This window comes from Oncorhynchus kisutch, linkage group LG29, assembly GCF_002021735.2.
Source record: "Oncorhynchus kisutch isolate 150728-3 linkage group LG29, Okis_V2, whole genome shotgun sequence".
Taxonomy (NCBI): Eukaryota; Metazoa; Chordata; class Actinopteri; order Salmoniformes; family Salmonidae; genus Oncorhynchus; species Oncorhynchus kisutch.
The window spans coordinates 19,853,567-19,870,241 of NC_034202.2; the positions used below are offsets into that span (position 1 = coordinate 19,853,567).

Consider the following 16,675-nt stretch of genomic DNA (forward strand, 5'->3'; position numbering starts at 1 on the left):
CTCTCTCACACGCTCTCCATCTCCTCCCATGTTTAATTAGCACAGCAACACTAGACCTTGACTAAGGCAGGGACCTACACTAGCCCGCAGACCCTGGCACAGAGACAGCCAGCTGGGGGACATGTGGCCCATACACAGGGTGGAGGTGGAAGTCACAATTAGGGCACTGATCCAGGCCCATGTTTCCTTTTCTAGCCTTTAATAATTAGAAACAGGACAGGTGGAGAAATCTGATCACAGACCAGTGTATAGGGGAGTACCACCACCACTATTACTGGATGATTCTATCCATTGGTGGTAATAGTGTACCTATATAAAGAATCCTATTGAAACCAGAGGACTTTAAAATATAAAACGGTGCAAAAGGGCCTCAAGGCAGGTTTCAAATCAATTGACTCATTTCTAATATGAAGGAAACTGCTGTCAGAACCAAACTACATAAACATGCATTTGGGCAGTGTCAATAAAGTATCATTTAGAGGTGCAAGGTGGAGAACAGTGATTGTCCCACGCAGTGAACCGACAACAGCATCCACAGAACTTCATGATTGAGAGTGCAGGAGGCAGGCGGCGTTCTGCCTACCAGACAAACAAACCAATGAATCACACTGTTATCCTGTCACGGTCGCCGCTAAGGGTGACCTAATGTACCCAAGGTACAGGTGGGAACAGACATCAGTTACACACATCATGGTGCGATGCCTCCGACAGTTGCTATTGCAATGATTAGTGGAATTTGTCCCTGTTAGTATATATGTCCTTATCAGATGAACACGGGTTGGTTGCTGGCTGTTTGGTGTACAGAGCCTGTACTTTCCTCCAAGGTGAAGTATTGCTCTAGAAATATGAGCCTCGTCATCAGATTTCCAAATCAATTATTCATTGAAAGATAGGGATATCTATTTCTCAGATCACCACCAATTTCTACTGATGCAGTTGTTCTAAGTCAAAGAAGTGCTGACTGCAGAGTGGATTGCCCTGTTCTCTTCTGGAGAACCCAATTTGAGAGCACACGTTTATTAGAGTGTTGGTGCTTGCAGCATTTAGACTAGAATATGTCAAATGGTGTCTTCTGCTGCGTAGGCTTCCTCTCATTGGCTGACAAGTCAAAATAATTCATCTCTACTGGTCCAATTGGAGAGATTATTATTGCAGGGCGGAATTACAGTATATTACACAATGTGAAGAATGCAAAATGCAAGGGATGATCTGTATCCCCAACATAAGAAGGACAGTATGGGCTGTAGTATGGCCCGACTCTCTTTCTCTAATCCTATTTCTAGTCTGTGCGAACGAAGATATACTGTAGATAGATAGCCCTTTACTGCCTGACTGACACGAATAGATAATGGGCTACTCACTGGCTAGCACTGCTGGGAAGTGTAGTCTACTTTGGGTATTTATTGGCGATCGTTGTTTTTCCCTTTAAGATATTTATTACTGCATGTCACTTTATTTGTCGCCTCGTTTCATTTACGTTGGCCTATTATTATTGGTGGAAGGTGGGTCTAGTCCTACAGTTGTCTATACTTTGTACACGCTATTGTTTTTAGGATAACTGATAGAGGCAGTTGTGTCATTGCTTGTTGCTTGTGAAATGATTCTGGCGAGAGAGGGTAAAATACGCAAGATAGTGTAAGATAGGGGGTAGAGACGAGGGAAAGAGTGAGAGGAAAGAAAGAGAGAGCGAGAGAGGGGCTGGGTTTGCTGCCTTTACACTGCTCAAAGGGATTACATTTAATCTGTGAGGCTACACACAGCTCACCAACAACCAGCACTCTCATTGGCTCCCGCCCGTACTTTAAGCTGGACGCACGCCATCGGCCAAGAATGAGCCTTTTGATTGGCCCTTTCACTACAATGACTGTAATCTGGAGGTGTACATGGTGACACAACAATTGCTGCACCCCATTGATCATGATTAGATTACAGCCTGTAGTCTGTACATTTACAGCTGAAGAGTGATATTATGCATTGTAGGGAAGGGCCCGTAAGTAAGCATTTCACTGTTAGTCAACACCTGTTGTTTACCAAGAATGTGACAAACAAAAATCATTTTAATTTGATTTATTAGACCAGGCCAAATACATTATCATTACTGGCAGGAGATCCACTGGTGTTGTAGTTTAAAGCACTGTATGGCACTATCATCATATTCACCCAGCTGGCTAAGTGTGTTGGAGCATGGTGTTAGCAACACTAAGGTCGTGGGTTCAAGTCCCACCAGGACCGTGTGTATTGAATATGTGTTGACCCTAGGTCGGTTTAGATAAATGTATGTAATGTTATTGTGAATCAATCAGAGTGACTGTGTAGGAGAAAACAATGGAGAGGAAATGATCTGACTGTTATTGGACTAAAGCTCATCGTGGTTCTGTTGTTATTCCTCACAAAGCCTCCAGTCTACGAAGCTGAATGTCAGACAACGACAACTCCCTTTCAGGGTTTCCACTAAGCAAGGCACAGGATATTCACGTGCATATAGGCATGCTTTGGAGTGTGTGTGTGTGTGTGTGTGCAGTAAATGTGTGTGAGTCAATGGTGCTCTGCTGCAGATGCCTGGCAGGTTGTCAGTGCTGGACAGGTCTATTGGCCGTGTGTGTCTCTCTGTGTGTGTGTACAGGTGTGTGTACGTGTGTATTTATACACAGCAGAGACACAATATAATATTGAATATCTGTTTGTTTATACAGTTTCCTTATGGGCGGATATGTTTGTCTGCACAGTGCCTTCATAGTCGACCTTGCTTTGACAGTGGATAGCCGCTGGCTGGGGTGTTTGTATGCTATCACCAGACAGGGGGAGGGGTTGAGTAGAGGCGGAGGAGAGGGGCAGGCTGGGGTGTTTGTATGCTATCACCAGACAAGGGGTGGGGTTGAGTCTCCCAAAGGGATTAGACGGATGGTAGATGGGTGGACTGTCCATAATCACAGCTGCCCATACGTGACCGAGAAGGTGGGGGTGGAGGAGAGGGGCAGGCTGGGGTGGAGGAGAGGTACAGGCTGGGGTGGAGGGGAGGGGCAGGCTTGGGTGGAGGAGAGATACAGGCTTGGGTGGAGGAGAGATACAGGCTTGGGTGGAGGAGAGATACAGGCTTGGGTGGAGGAGAGATACAGGCTTGGGTGGAGGGGAGGGGCAGGCTGGGGTGGGGGAGAGATACAGGCTAGGGTGGAGGAGAGATACAGGCTTGGGTGGAGGAGAGGTACAGGCTTGGGTGGAGGAGAGGGGCAGGCTGGGGTGGAGGAGAGGGGCAGGCTGGGGTGGAGGAGAGGGGCAGGCTGGGGTGGAGGGGAGGGGCAGGCTGGGGTGGAGGGGAGGGGAGGGGCAGGCTGGGGTGGGGGAGAGGTGCAGGCTGGGGTGGGGGAGAGGGGCAGGCTGGGGTGGGGGAGAGGGGCAGGTTGGGGTGGGGGAGAGGTGCAGGCTGGGGTGAGGGAGAGGGGCAGGCTGGGGTGGAGGAGAGGTGCAGGCTGGGGTGGAGGAGAGGTGCAGGCTGGGGTGGGGGAGAGGGGCAGGCTGGGGTAGGGGATGGGACGATGAAGAGAGTCAGGCGCGTTCTTCACCCACTCCTTCACTCTGTTTTCCCCTGCAATCACATATAACAGGCTGTTGATGTGGTGAATGCTTGTCAGCATTGCTACAAGTGTGCGTCCATCCGTGTTTGCTCATTTGTGCGACTGAGCCCATTCGGCAAGTATGTAGCAGATGTATGAATGTGTGCACGTTTGTGGGGTGGATACCCCAGGAACCATGCCTTGCCTTGAGCCATCCCCGCAGCCAAAACAGCGTTTGGGATGGAGATGGATTGGTGTGGTGTGTGTGACAGGGTCTGGTTGGTTGGTGCCAGCTCCGCCCATCTGGATAGTCCATATGGTGGTGTTTTTGGGGAAGAAGGGGACCTGCAGTGGAGTGGAGAAGGGGGAGAGGAGGAGATCTGCAGTTTGGGCCATCTGTCCCCTACAAGATGCTACTAGAGGAGAGGTAGGTGCAGAGAGAGCCAGGTTTACACCCCAACCAGAGAGAGACCGTAGACAGGAAATTGATTTGACACAGTAGGAAACGGAGCTGTTGTCGACGAGACAGTGCTGCCAATGCTTTCTATGTTTATCTATGTTCAGGTAATGATATGAAATGGATATTATCATTCAATTAATGTAATGACGTAGGTTAGATGTGTGTGTGTTAGGCATGTGTGTGTTTATGTGTACACGTGTGTGTTTATAAGTGTGCCTGCTTGTGTGTGTGTGTGTGTGTGTACATGCGTGTGTTTCTGTGTGCGCACAAGTTTGTCCGTGTTTGCCTTGGAGAACGGATGGAACATATTTGTTCCTAAACACTTACAGAATCATTTGTTGCGAGACTGCAGTTCAATTAGCATAATCTCTTCCTCCCCGGTCAAATGGGTCTTCACTAACTGGTAGCACTGTGCCTCTGGTTATAGTAATATCCACAATTTAAGTCACAATATATGGCTAGCCGGGCTACTATTCTTAGTTGGCCAATCATAATTCATAACTGAAAATATTCTCATAAACTGCAGCTCCATAAGCTGTCCATTTAGTAACCCACTGAGCATACTTAACTAATATCATCGTCGGTCAATATTCAGCCATGGTTGCTATTGACCCGCAAGCACCGTAAAGTGAAAATCTATGGTGGTGATGCAATGAAGAGATCAGGCACTACTACTATTCAAATCAAATCAAATGTTATTGGTCACATACACATATTTAGCAGATGGTATTGCTGGTGCAGCGAAAAGCACAGTAGTAGTCTACACGCTCTTGGTTTACAGGACCCTATGAGATTCTATCTGGGTGCATGTCCCTTCTAGACCCCTGTTGTTGAACCGCAGGTGGAAGTGAATTAGCCACGACTAGTGTCAGGTCGGCAGGCTATGTAACTGCATATATACAAACAATATCACCATGGCTGCTACTGCCGTTACGGCAGTGTCGGCAGAATACTACAGAAGAAACCACACACAGTGTGTTCTGACACACACACACACACACACACACACACACACACACACACACACACACACACACACACACACACACACACACACACACACACACACACACACACACACACACACACACACACACACACACACACACACACACACACAGCCACTTTAGGACCATGTTGTGTACCATACCATCTGCATGTTACAGATGGCTGGAGGCAGGTGAAGACACTCATATCTCTCTCTTGCTCTCTCGCTCTCCCTCTCTCTCTCTCTCTTTTTCTGAGGTAGTTGAAGAGACACTCTCTTGCTCTCTCTCTCATTTTCTGACCCAGAGCAGCAAATTAAAAGAAAAAACGAACCAGTTGAAAACATTGATAAAAGCTTCAGAGGGAGTCTATAGAGTCTACAATGCTAGTGTGTGGAGAATGTCTTCTGAGAGCCTTTCAGTCTTTTTTTAAAGAGCTTACATTGAGTGTGTTCTGGAGCACAGAAATAGACTGCAGAAGAAAAAACGAGGAAATGTTTCATTTCTCTTACCACTCCATGCCATGGAGAATTAATGGAGAATTAATGGAGAATTAATGGAGAATTAATGGAGAATTAATGGAGAATTAATCGTTTTATGTGGGATATTTGTCCCAATAAGATTTTGTATATGAGATTAGTGTTGCTCTTCAGCAAACACCCCACCAGAATGTAGAGTCCTGTTTTCAGCTTGCAGAAGCACCACTGTCACATGATAAGGGTAGGCTCTCAGGCTACTAACTTTAGCTGCCCATTTTTTGAACAAAGCCTGCAATTATGGTGCTGATTATCCAGTGATTTATCCATTAAAGACCCAGGCCTGCCTGGCAAGGCACTGATTCCATTCATTGCCACCTGACAATGGAGCTGAGGAAAGAGAGTGCTCATCAGCTGTGCTAGAGCTACAGTACAGTTCTCTCTCTCTCCCTGTGTCTTCTTTCTCTCTCTCCCTTTCTCTTGCTCTCTCTCATCCTCTCTGCACCCTCTCTCTCTCACTGTTTTTGCTATTATGTACTCTGCTCTCTCCCTTCCTCACCCTCTCAATAATTTTCTCCCTCTGCAATCTTCTTTTTCTCTCTTCCTCCATCTCACTCTCTTACTCCATCTCTCTCTCTCTCTCTCTCTCTCTCTCTCTCTCCATATCTCTCTCTCTCCCCCCCCCCCCCTCTCTCTCCTGTCCCAGTGCTTATCAGTCCCTGCATGCTCAGACCACAGGCTCTTAAGTGGGCTACTCTCAGAAAGAGCTAATTGTATCGCATCCCAGACAAAGACTGCCAGGTGGAATAGAAAGTGTTTCCTGAAAAACAGCCATTTACAGAAACTTCAATATGTCTCGCAGTTCCACTTTCTATCAGGTAAAAATGTATTAAGCACTCCTACTCTGAGATGCTTAATGAATATGGGCCCAGGTGTTTCCATAACCATGGTTCTTTTCTCTCTCCCGTGTGTTACAGAGATTTCCTTCCCCGTGGCTCTGGCATCGTCACCCGCCGTCCGTTGGTCCTCCAGCTGATCAACTGTCCCACAGGTAAACTCTTCCCCATCCCTCCCTTCCACCTGCCTCCTCACCAGAGCAGTGGTGTAGTGCGATTTCTTTAGGTTAGGGATAGCGATTGTTTTTGGATAGGACGTCATCATTTTCTCAGTCAAATTCTGTACCGTAAGATATAGCCAAATTAATAGCCTATCAATATTGAATATGCATAAAATGCATCCTCCAATTGCATCATCTGCCATCATCACTCTCAATTGTGAATGATAATTATTCACGTTTTACCGGTGAAATATCCAAACTGCATCTCCATGCAAATCATTTGATTGATCTCAATCAGTTTCATGGTAATAAGCATTTATATATTCCTGAATGGCTGTTCTGTGAGTGAATTAGAGCAGATGGTGTTAAATCATTATTAGCCTTTCTTGTGTTTTGTTTCATTCAAAGCGTATATCCTGCATAGTGGCTCTGTTGGTATTTGGCACATTTATTTTACTATTCAGCTTCAGCGAACCATCCTAAAATCTCATTCCAAATGAGGTGTTGTTGGTGTATCAGTAGTGTCGCAGGCCTACTATGTTATGGAAAATGCAAATGTTATAGCCTCACTGTCAAGGATTACCAGAATTGGACCCAGAAGCAGACCAGGACAAGGTGAGTATAAAGATGGTGAGTATTTATTAATCAATGAGAACGTGGAGGTGGATAGTTCCGGGTGGAGGAGCGAGCAGCGGAGGTGGGTTGATGGGAGTGGATATGCAGATCCAATGGATAACAACACACTGACAGGGATGGGGTATGGGTTCCGGGTGAATGGCTGTAGACAAAACAAATGGTGGTAAGTTAAAGGCAAGCAAGACGTACAAAACAATAAAACAAAACAAAACAAACTCTATAAACTGGAGGCTGGTTCGTGGGCACAACATACTGTTCATGGCTAACGATCCGGCAGGGAATGGATGTCAGGTCAGAGCTTTTGAAGGGGAGAGGTGATGATCAGGACCAGGTGTGCAGATTACTGATGGGATACAGGTGCGGGTGAACATCGATCTCCCAACAAGCTAATTCGTCCAGCAACCAGACAGGGTGCGTTCCAGGACACCGGAAACACACTCCAGGACAGAAACACAGGCAAACACAGACTCAGGAAGCGGGATTCGTGACAGTACCCCCCCTCCGACGAACGCCACTGGGCGGACTACCTGGAGCGCCAGGGTGGAGGCGGTAGAAGTCACGAAGCAGGTCGTCATCAAGGATCTGACGCCGAGGAATCCAACTCCTCTCCTCTGGACCATATCCTTCCCAATCCACGAGATATTGGAAACCTCGACCCCGCCGTCTGGAATCCATTATGCGGCGCACCGTGTAGGCAGGACCACCTCCGATCATCCGAGGAGGAGGAGGACGAGGAGGAGGGGGCAACAGAGGACTGAGGAGAACTGGCTTGAGGCAGGAGACATGAAAGGTGGGGTGTACTCGAAGCGTTGCCGGCAATTTGAGTCGGACGACAACAGGGTTAATGATTCTCTCCACCACAAACGGACCAATGAACTTTGGTGACAGTTTCCTCGACTCAGTCCGTAGAGGAAGATCCCGTGTAGCCAACCAAACCTTATCTCCGATGGTATAAGCGGGAGCAGGAATACGGCGACGATTCGCCTGGATCTGATACCGGTCAGAAACTCTAAGGAGGACCTTCCTGGCCCGGTGCCAGGTCCGGTGGCAACGACGAATGTGGGCCTGGACAGAAGGAACCGAAAGATCCCTCTCCTGAAAAGGAAACAAGGGAGGTTGGTATCCATACAGGCATTGGAAGCGGGACATCCCAGTGGCAGATGAAGGAAGGGTATTATGGGCATACTCGACCCAGGGTAATTGAGATGACCAAGAGGTGGGATCAGAGGAGACAAGACAACGCAGCGTGGACTCCATCTTCTGGTTGGCTCTGTCCGCCTGACCATTAGATTGTGGGTGAAATCCAGAAGTGAGACTGACTGTAGCTCCAATGGCCAAACAGAAGGATCTCCAGACAGCAGAGGTAAACTGAGGACCACGGTCAGAAACAATGTCACTGGGCAATCCGTGGACCCTGAAAACCTCCCTAACCAGGATCTCGGACGTCTCCGTGGCAGATGGAAGCTTGGAGAGAGGGACAAAATGAGCAAACTTGCTGAATCTGTCCACAATGGTCAGAATGACCGTGTTCCCAACAGAAGGGGGCAATCCCGTGACAAAATCCAGGGCCAGATGCGACCAAGGTCGCCGAGGAATAGGTAGGGGGTGAAGAAGCCCAGAGCTGGGCCGATTGGTACTTTTGTTCTGAGCACAAACAGGACATGCGGCAACAAACCTCCGGGTATCTTCTCCCATGGCAGGCCACCAAAATGTATTGACTCAGGGGTGTGAATACTTATGTAAATAAGATATTTTCTATAAATTTGCAAACATTTCAAAAAACATATTTTCACTTTGTCATTATGTCGTATTTTTTTATAAAAAAAAAAATAGTCACATCCTGACCATAGAGAGTCTTTATTTTCTATGGTGGAGTAGGTCAGGGTGTGACTGGGGGGTTAGTCTAGTTTATATTTTCTATGTGGGGTTCTAGTTTTGTTTTCTATGTTGGTGATTGGTATGATTCCCAATTAGAGGCAGCTGGTAATCGTTGTCTCTAATTGGGGATCATATTTAGGTAGCCTTTTTCCACCTGAGTTTTGTGGGATATTGTTTATGTGTAGTTGCATGTCAGCACTACACTGTCATCACGTTTCGTTTAGTCTTGAACTTTGCGACCTTTTGTCACATTTCAGGCTTCAAACATAAAGATATAAAACTGTATTTTTTTTGTGAAGAATCAACAACAAGTGGGACACAATCATGAAGTGGAACGACATTTATTGGATATTTCAAACTTTTTTAACAAATCAAAAACGGAAAAATTGGGCGTGCAAAATTATTCAGCCCCCTTAAGTTAATACTTTGTAGCGCCACCTTTTGCTGCGATGACAGCTGTAAGTCGCTTGGGGTATGTCTCTATCAGTTTTGCACATCGAGAGACTGACATTTTTTCCCATTCCTCCTTGCAAAACAGCTCGAGCTCAGTGAGGTTGGATGGAGAGCATTTGTGAACAAAGTTGTTAAAAAAGTTTGAAATATCCAATAAATGTCGTTCCACTTCATGATTGTGTCCCACTTGTTGTTGATTCTTCACAAAAAAATACAGTTTTATATCTTTATGTTTGAAGCCTGAAATGTGGCAAAAGGTCGCAAAGTTCAAGGGGGCCGAATACTTTCGCAAGGCACTGTATACCTCTAGGCCACCATACATATTTACTTGGTTTGTCATTCTATTGTTTTTCATGGAATTTTTGTGGTAATTAAAAATCATTTATTTGGAATTTATCCAAATTCATTTTCAAGGAATAGTTTTACCAGCCCGTCTATTCTCAAATGTAAAAATGTGAAGGAGTGCTGTGGCAGCACCACACCAGTGCTCCTGATGTGAGGCTCCAGGACCTCTACACCAGGCGGTATCAGAGGAAGGCCCTAAAAATTGTCAAAGACCCCAGCCACCCCAGTCATAGACTGTTCACTCTACTACCGCATGGCAAGCGGTACCGGAGTGCCAAGTCTAGCACAAAAAGCGTAAAAGAGGGTGTGTGTGTGTGTGTGTGTGTGTGCAAATAGTCCTGTTAGCCATAAGACTCCTGAACAGGTAATCAAATGGCTATTTGCATTGTGTGCCTCCCCCACACCATCTTTTACGCTGCTGCTACTTTCTGTTTATCATATATGCATAGTTACTTTAACTATACATTCATGTACATACTACCTCAATTGGCCCGACCAACCAGTGCTCCTGCACATTGGCTAACCGGCCTATCTGCATTGTGTCCCACCACCCGCCAACCCCTCTTTCACGCTACTGCTACTCTCTGTTCATCATATATGCATTGTCACTTTAACCATATCTACATGTACATACTACCTCAGTCAGCCTGACTAACCGGTGTCTGTATGTAGCCTCGCTACTTTTATAGCCTCACTACTGTATATAGCCTGTCTTTTTACTGTTGTTTTATTTCTTTACTTACCAATTGTTTACCAAATACCTTTTTTGCACTATTGGTTAGAGCCTGTAAGTAAGCATTTCAATGTAAGGTCTACTACACCTGTTGTATTCGGGGCACGTGACAAATAAACTTTGATTTGATTTGATGACAGTGGCTTGGTAGTGTTGTTATGGTAACTTCATGAGGCAGAGTAGGCTTTCAATAACAGGCTTCATCACAATGCAACATATGATATATATATATATATATATATACACTATCGTTCAAAAGTTTGGGTTCACTTAGAAATGTCCTTGTTTTTGAAAGAAAAGCAATTCAAATAAAATCAAATTGATCAGAAATACAGTGTAGACATTACTGTTGTAAATGACTATTGTAGCTGGAAACGGCAGATTTTTTATGGAATATCTACATAGGCATACAGAGGCCCATTATCAGCAACCATCACTCCTGTGTTCCAATGGCACGTTGTGTTAGCTAATCCAAGTTTATCATTTTAAAAGGCTAATTGATCATTAGAAAATCCCTTTGCAATTATGTTAGCACAGCTGAAATATCTTGTCCTGATTAAAGAAGCAATAAAACTGGCCTTCTTTAGACTAGTTGAAGATCTGGAGCATCAGCATTTGCGGGTTCGATTACAGGCTCAAAATGGCCAGAAACAAAGACTTTCTTCTGGAACTCATGTCTATTCTTGTTCTGATAAATAATGGCTATTCCATGTGAGAAATTGCCAAGAAACTGAAGATCCCGTACAACGCTGTGTACTACTCCCTTCACAGAACAGTGCAAACTGGCTCTAACCAGAATAGAAAGAGGAGTTGGAGGCCCCGGTGCACAACTGAGCAAGAGGACAAGTACATTACAGTGTCTAGTTTGAGAAACTAGCAGCTTCATTAAATAGTAACCGCAAAACACCAGTCTCAACGTCAACAGTGAAGAGGCGACTCCGGGATGCTGGCCTTCTAGGTAGAGTTCCTCTGTCCAGTGTCTGTGTTCTTTTGCCCATATTAATATTTTATTTTTGTTGGCCAATCTGAGATATGTCTTTTTCTTTGCAACTCTGCCTAGAAGGCCAGCAATGGTGACAGCGAGTCTTGCTGGGGTCTGACACATAAAGAAATCAACTTTACAAGCAAAAATACTTTACAATTTAAAAAAATTTAAAACATAAAATTTTAATGGAAGACAAAAATGTACACAATAAAAAAAGCAAAATAAATAAATAATAATGATGTGTGGGTGTGTGTAGAGTGTGCATCTATGAATTATACATACAGTGCATTCAGAAAGTATTCAGACGTATTGACTTTTTCCACATTTTGTTACGTTACAGCCTTATTCTAAAATGGATTAAATTGTCATTTTTTCTCATCAGTCTACACACAATAAAGCAAAAACAGGTTTATCAAAATCTTAGCAAATTTTGTCAAAATAAAAAATGGAAATATCACGTTTACATAAGTATTCAGATCCTTTACTCAGTACTTTGTTGAAGCACCTTTGGCAGCGATTACAGCCTTAACTATTCTTGGGTAGGACGCTACAAGCTCGGCACACCTGGATTTTTGGGGAGTTACTCCCATTCTTCTCTGCAGATCCTCTCAAGCTCTGTCAGATTGGATGGGGAGCGTTGCTGCAAAGCTATTTTCAGGTCTCTCCAGAGATGTTAGATCGGGTTTAAATCCGGCTCTGGCTGGGCCACTCAAGGACATTCAGAGACATGTCACAAAGCCACTCCTGCGTTGTCTTGGCTATGTGCTTCGGGTTGTTGTCCTGTTGGAAGGTGAACCTTCGTCCCAGTCTGAGGTCCTGAGCGCTCTGGAGCAGATTTTCATCAAAGATTTCGTCTTGGTTTCAGCAGACCAGAGAATCTTGTTTCTCATGGTCTGAGAGTCTTTAGGTGCCTTTTGGCAAACTCCAAGCGAGCTGTCATGTGCCTTTTGCTGAGGAGTGGCTTCCGTCTTGCCACTCTATCATAAAGGCCTGATTGGTGGAGTGCTGCAGAGATTGTTGTCCATCTGGAAGTATCTCCCATCTCCTCAGAGGAACTCTACAGCTCTGTCAGATTGACCATCGGGTTCTTGGTTACCTCCCTGACCAAGGCCCTTCTAGGAAGAGTCTTGGTGGTTCCAATCTTCTAAGAATGATGGAGGCCACTGTGTTCTTGGGGACCTTCAATGCTGCAGACATTTTTTGGTATCCTTCCCCAGATTTGTGCCTCGACACAATCCTGTCTCAGATCTCTACAGACAATTCCTTCGACCATGGCTTGATTTTTGCTCAGACATGCTTGCAGACACTGTCAACTGTGGGACCTTATATAGACAGGTGTGTGCCTTTCCAAACCATGTCCAATCAATTGAATGTACCACAGGTGGACTCCAATCAAGTTGTAGAAACATCTCAAGGATGATCAATGGAAACAGGATGCACCTGATCTCAATGTCGAGTCTCAAAGCAAAGGGTCTGAATACTTATGTAAATAAGTCAATCAATCAAATTCAATCAAATGTATTTATAAAGCCCTTCGTACATCAGCTGATATCTCAAAGTGCTGTACAGAAACCCAGCCTAAAACCCCAAACAGCAAGCAATGCAGGTGTAGAAGCACCTGTATAAGTACAAGAATAAGTATTTGCAAACATAAAAAAAAACTGTTTTCGGTTTGTCATTATGGGATATTGTGTGTAGATTGATGAGGGGGAAACAATATTTAATACATTTTTAATAAGGCTGTAACGTAACAAAATGTGGAAAAAGTCAAGTGGTCTGAATTCTTTCCGAATGCACTGTACATGTCCGTACATACACATGTGTAGTGTGTGTGTGTGTGTGTGTGTGTGTGTGTGTGTGCATCTATCAATTACACATACATGTCCGTACATACACACAAACATTTGGTCACATGGGCGAGAGGCGTTGTGCTGTGAGGTGTTGCTTTATTTGTTTTTTGAAACCCAGTTTGTAGATGTATTGCGTTTACTGTATATTACAACATTTCAATATATATTTTAAGGTTCATGAAGACCAAACTGTCCTAGAGGAAAACCTGGTTCAGTCCTTAATGCTCAAGTAATGTATAGCCTACCCAGAGTCATTGGAGAGGTAGATTCTAAATAATCCCATTGCAAAATAAATAAACAAAACACCAATCTCTGTCAAGACCAACCATGGTCACCTGAGATCCTGTTAGTAGCGGTGTTTACATTTTAGGCCTTATTCATATCCTGTATTACCAAGTGGACAAAATGGGCTTCTAATTCTTTTAGGATCATTACAAGGTCTGTGTCCGTCTCATAGTGCCATCTAGTGTTGCTACATTATCTTTCAAACTGTGAGTGATGAAAAGCAAATATATGACAGAACAACTGTCCTCATTTCCATTCAAACTGTCCTCATTTCAATTCATTTCCATTCAAAATGGTGTCCTGTTTTTGTCATGGTTCTTGAATGATTTTGTTATCCTCACTCCTCCTTTCCTCTCCTCTCCTCTTCTCTGTCCCCCTCTCCTTCTGCAGAATATGCAGAGTTCCTTCACTGTAAGGGGAAGAAGTTCACAGACTTCGATGAGGTTCGTGGGGAGATCGAGGCGGAGACGGACCGCATCACTGGGCAGAATAAGGGAATCTCACCTGTTCCAATAAATCTCAGGGTCTACTCCCCGCATGGTGAGGACACAGATCCTGCATCTTGGCACATGGTCAACTTGGCACATGGGCAACTTGGCACATGGGCATCTTGGCACATGGGCAACTTGGCAGAACTACCATGGCGACACTCATAATACTTTGATTGTAGAAAAGAGTTTAACTTTATAAAATGGAATACAAGTATCTTAATTCTATACACAGAATTTGGTGAATCAAGTTTCCCTATTCCCTATTGGTCAAAACTGGCAACCAGTTTGATTGTATAGCAGGGCCCAAAGTTGGTGGTTGTATAGTGAGTCTCAATCAGGTACTATTCATTATATTATATAGTATTTTATTTTCAAGGTTAGTATCATTCATCAGATCTGATATCATACTTACAAATCTCTCTCTGTCTCCACCTCTCTACCCTCTCCTTTCTCCCCCCTCTCCCCTCTCCACACTCTCTTCCCCTTTCCCCTCTACCCTCCCCTTCTATCCCCTCGGCCTTTCACATCTCTCTCCTCTCTGTCCTCCCCTCTCCCCCCTCTCTCCCTTTACCCCTCTCTCCCCTTCTCTTTCCCCTCTCTCCCCTAGTCCTGAACCTGACTCTGGTGGACTTGCCGGGGATGACCAAGGTCCCAGTAGGGGACCAGCCTGCGGACATTGAGCAGCAGATCAGAGACATGTTATATCAGTTTGTGACCAAGGACAACTGTCTGCTACTGGCTGTTTCCCCGGCCAACTCTGATCTGGCCAACTCAGATGCCCTAAAGATTGCCAAAGAAGTGGACCCACAGGGTGGGTGAGGTTAACAAGAGGTTAAAGGCAGGAACTGTAGGCCTTCTGCTTTCATCTGTGCTCTCAGTATCATTCAACATCAAGTTGTGACAGAACAGTTAGACAAGGATGCAATTGAACCTACCTACAGTGCAGATCTGGACTTTGCTAATGTTTTGTGTGTGTGTGTGTGTGTGTGACCAGGTCAGCGAACCATTGGTGTGATCACCAAGCTGGATCTGATGGATGAGGGGACTGACGCCAGAGAAATTCTGGAAAATAAGCTGCTCCCACTGCGAAGAGGTGAGACTACACACACACACACACACACACACACACACACACACACACACACACACACACACACACACACACACACACACACACACACACACACACACACACACACACACACACACACACTGTCTCAGTGCTTCCCTCTAGTGGTTATCTAGTTGTGTTGCTCACTGCAGCAGTTGGAGGAAGAGAGAGAGAGAGAGAGAGAGAGAGAGAGAGAGAGAGAGAGAGAGAGAGAGAGAGAGAGAGAGAGAGAGAGAGAGAGAGAGAGGGGGGGGGGGTTGGAGGAAGTGAGAGAGAGAGAGAGAGAGAGAGAGAGAGAGAGAGAGAGGGCTGGAGGAAGAGAGAGAGAAGGTTGGAGGAAGAGAGAGACAGAGAGAGGGTTAGAGGAAGAGAGACAGAGAGAGGGTTAGAGGAAGAGAGACAGAGAGAGGGTTAGAGGAAGAGAGACAGAGAGAGGGTTAGAGGAAGAGAGAGAGAGAGAGAGGGTTAGAGGAAGAGAGCGAGAGAGAGGGCTGGAGGAAGTGAGAGAGAGAGAGAGAGAGAGAGAGAGAGAGGGTTGGAGGAAGAGAGAGAGAGAGAGAGAGAGAGAGAGAGAGAGAGAGAGAGAGAGAGGGTTGAAGGAAGAGAGAGAAAAAGAAGATTGCAGAGAGAGTGAAGAAAAGAGAGAGTGAAGAAAAGAAAGGTGGACAAAAACAATGTCTTGATTTCAGTGACACATCTGGAAAAAACATCTGTTCTTTTCTTTGCAATAAAATATATTTGTGGGAAACCCTAATGCAATCCGCTTATGTGTCGTTTTCCACTGGCGCATGGTTAGAACCCAGGCATGTGCTCCTGAACGTTTTCCACTGGCGCATGGTTAGAACCCAGGCATGTGCTCCTGAACGTTTTCCATGTCCTTTGTCTCTACCTTCTCTGCTTCTGTCACTCTCCCGTGTCGGAAGGCCTCATGTTAAACCACTAGCATATTTACAAGGCTATTGGCGTTCAGTCCAAAAGGTTATAGAGCAAGACATACTGCTTAACAGAGAAATGCATGAGAAAACTTAACTAGATGGGGATATGTGATCCCTCTTGCCCATGTGGCTGACATTCTTTATTTGTTTTCAGTCATAGCAGGATATGTAGGCATGTAGTACAATCGACAGCTGTTACAAATAACCATCCCACAATAGGGATGTGGGTAACTTCATGGAACCCCAGATTACCCTCCACACCTCCCCCAGAACTCCCCTCCTCCTTCGGCCCACTACCCATTGTGGTAAACCCAGACAGGCAAACAAACAAGAAAATAAATCTCACCCACACAAACAAGAATAATAATTACCCTAACAAACTTTTCTTTCTTTTTTTCTCTCCACAAAACAACATTGTGCCTATCTTTGCATCCTGATATGTC

General features: G+C 45.1%; 1 protein-coding gene across 1 annotated transcript in view; it reads left to right on the top strand.

Annotated features, from left to right (window-relative positions):
- LOC109873598 (dynamin-1) overlaps window positions 1–16,675 on the top strand; it is a 110,851-nt gene that overhangs the window by 11,376 nt on the left and 82,800 nt on the right. The window contains 4 exon segments of the mRNA XM_031808885.1: window positions 6,451–6,524; window positions 14,086–14,235; window positions 14,794–14,997; window positions 15,181–15,279. Of these exon segments, the coding sequence (XP_031664745.1) occupies window positions 6,451–6,524; window positions 14,086–14,235; window positions 14,794–14,997; window positions 15,181–15,279 (527 nt within the window).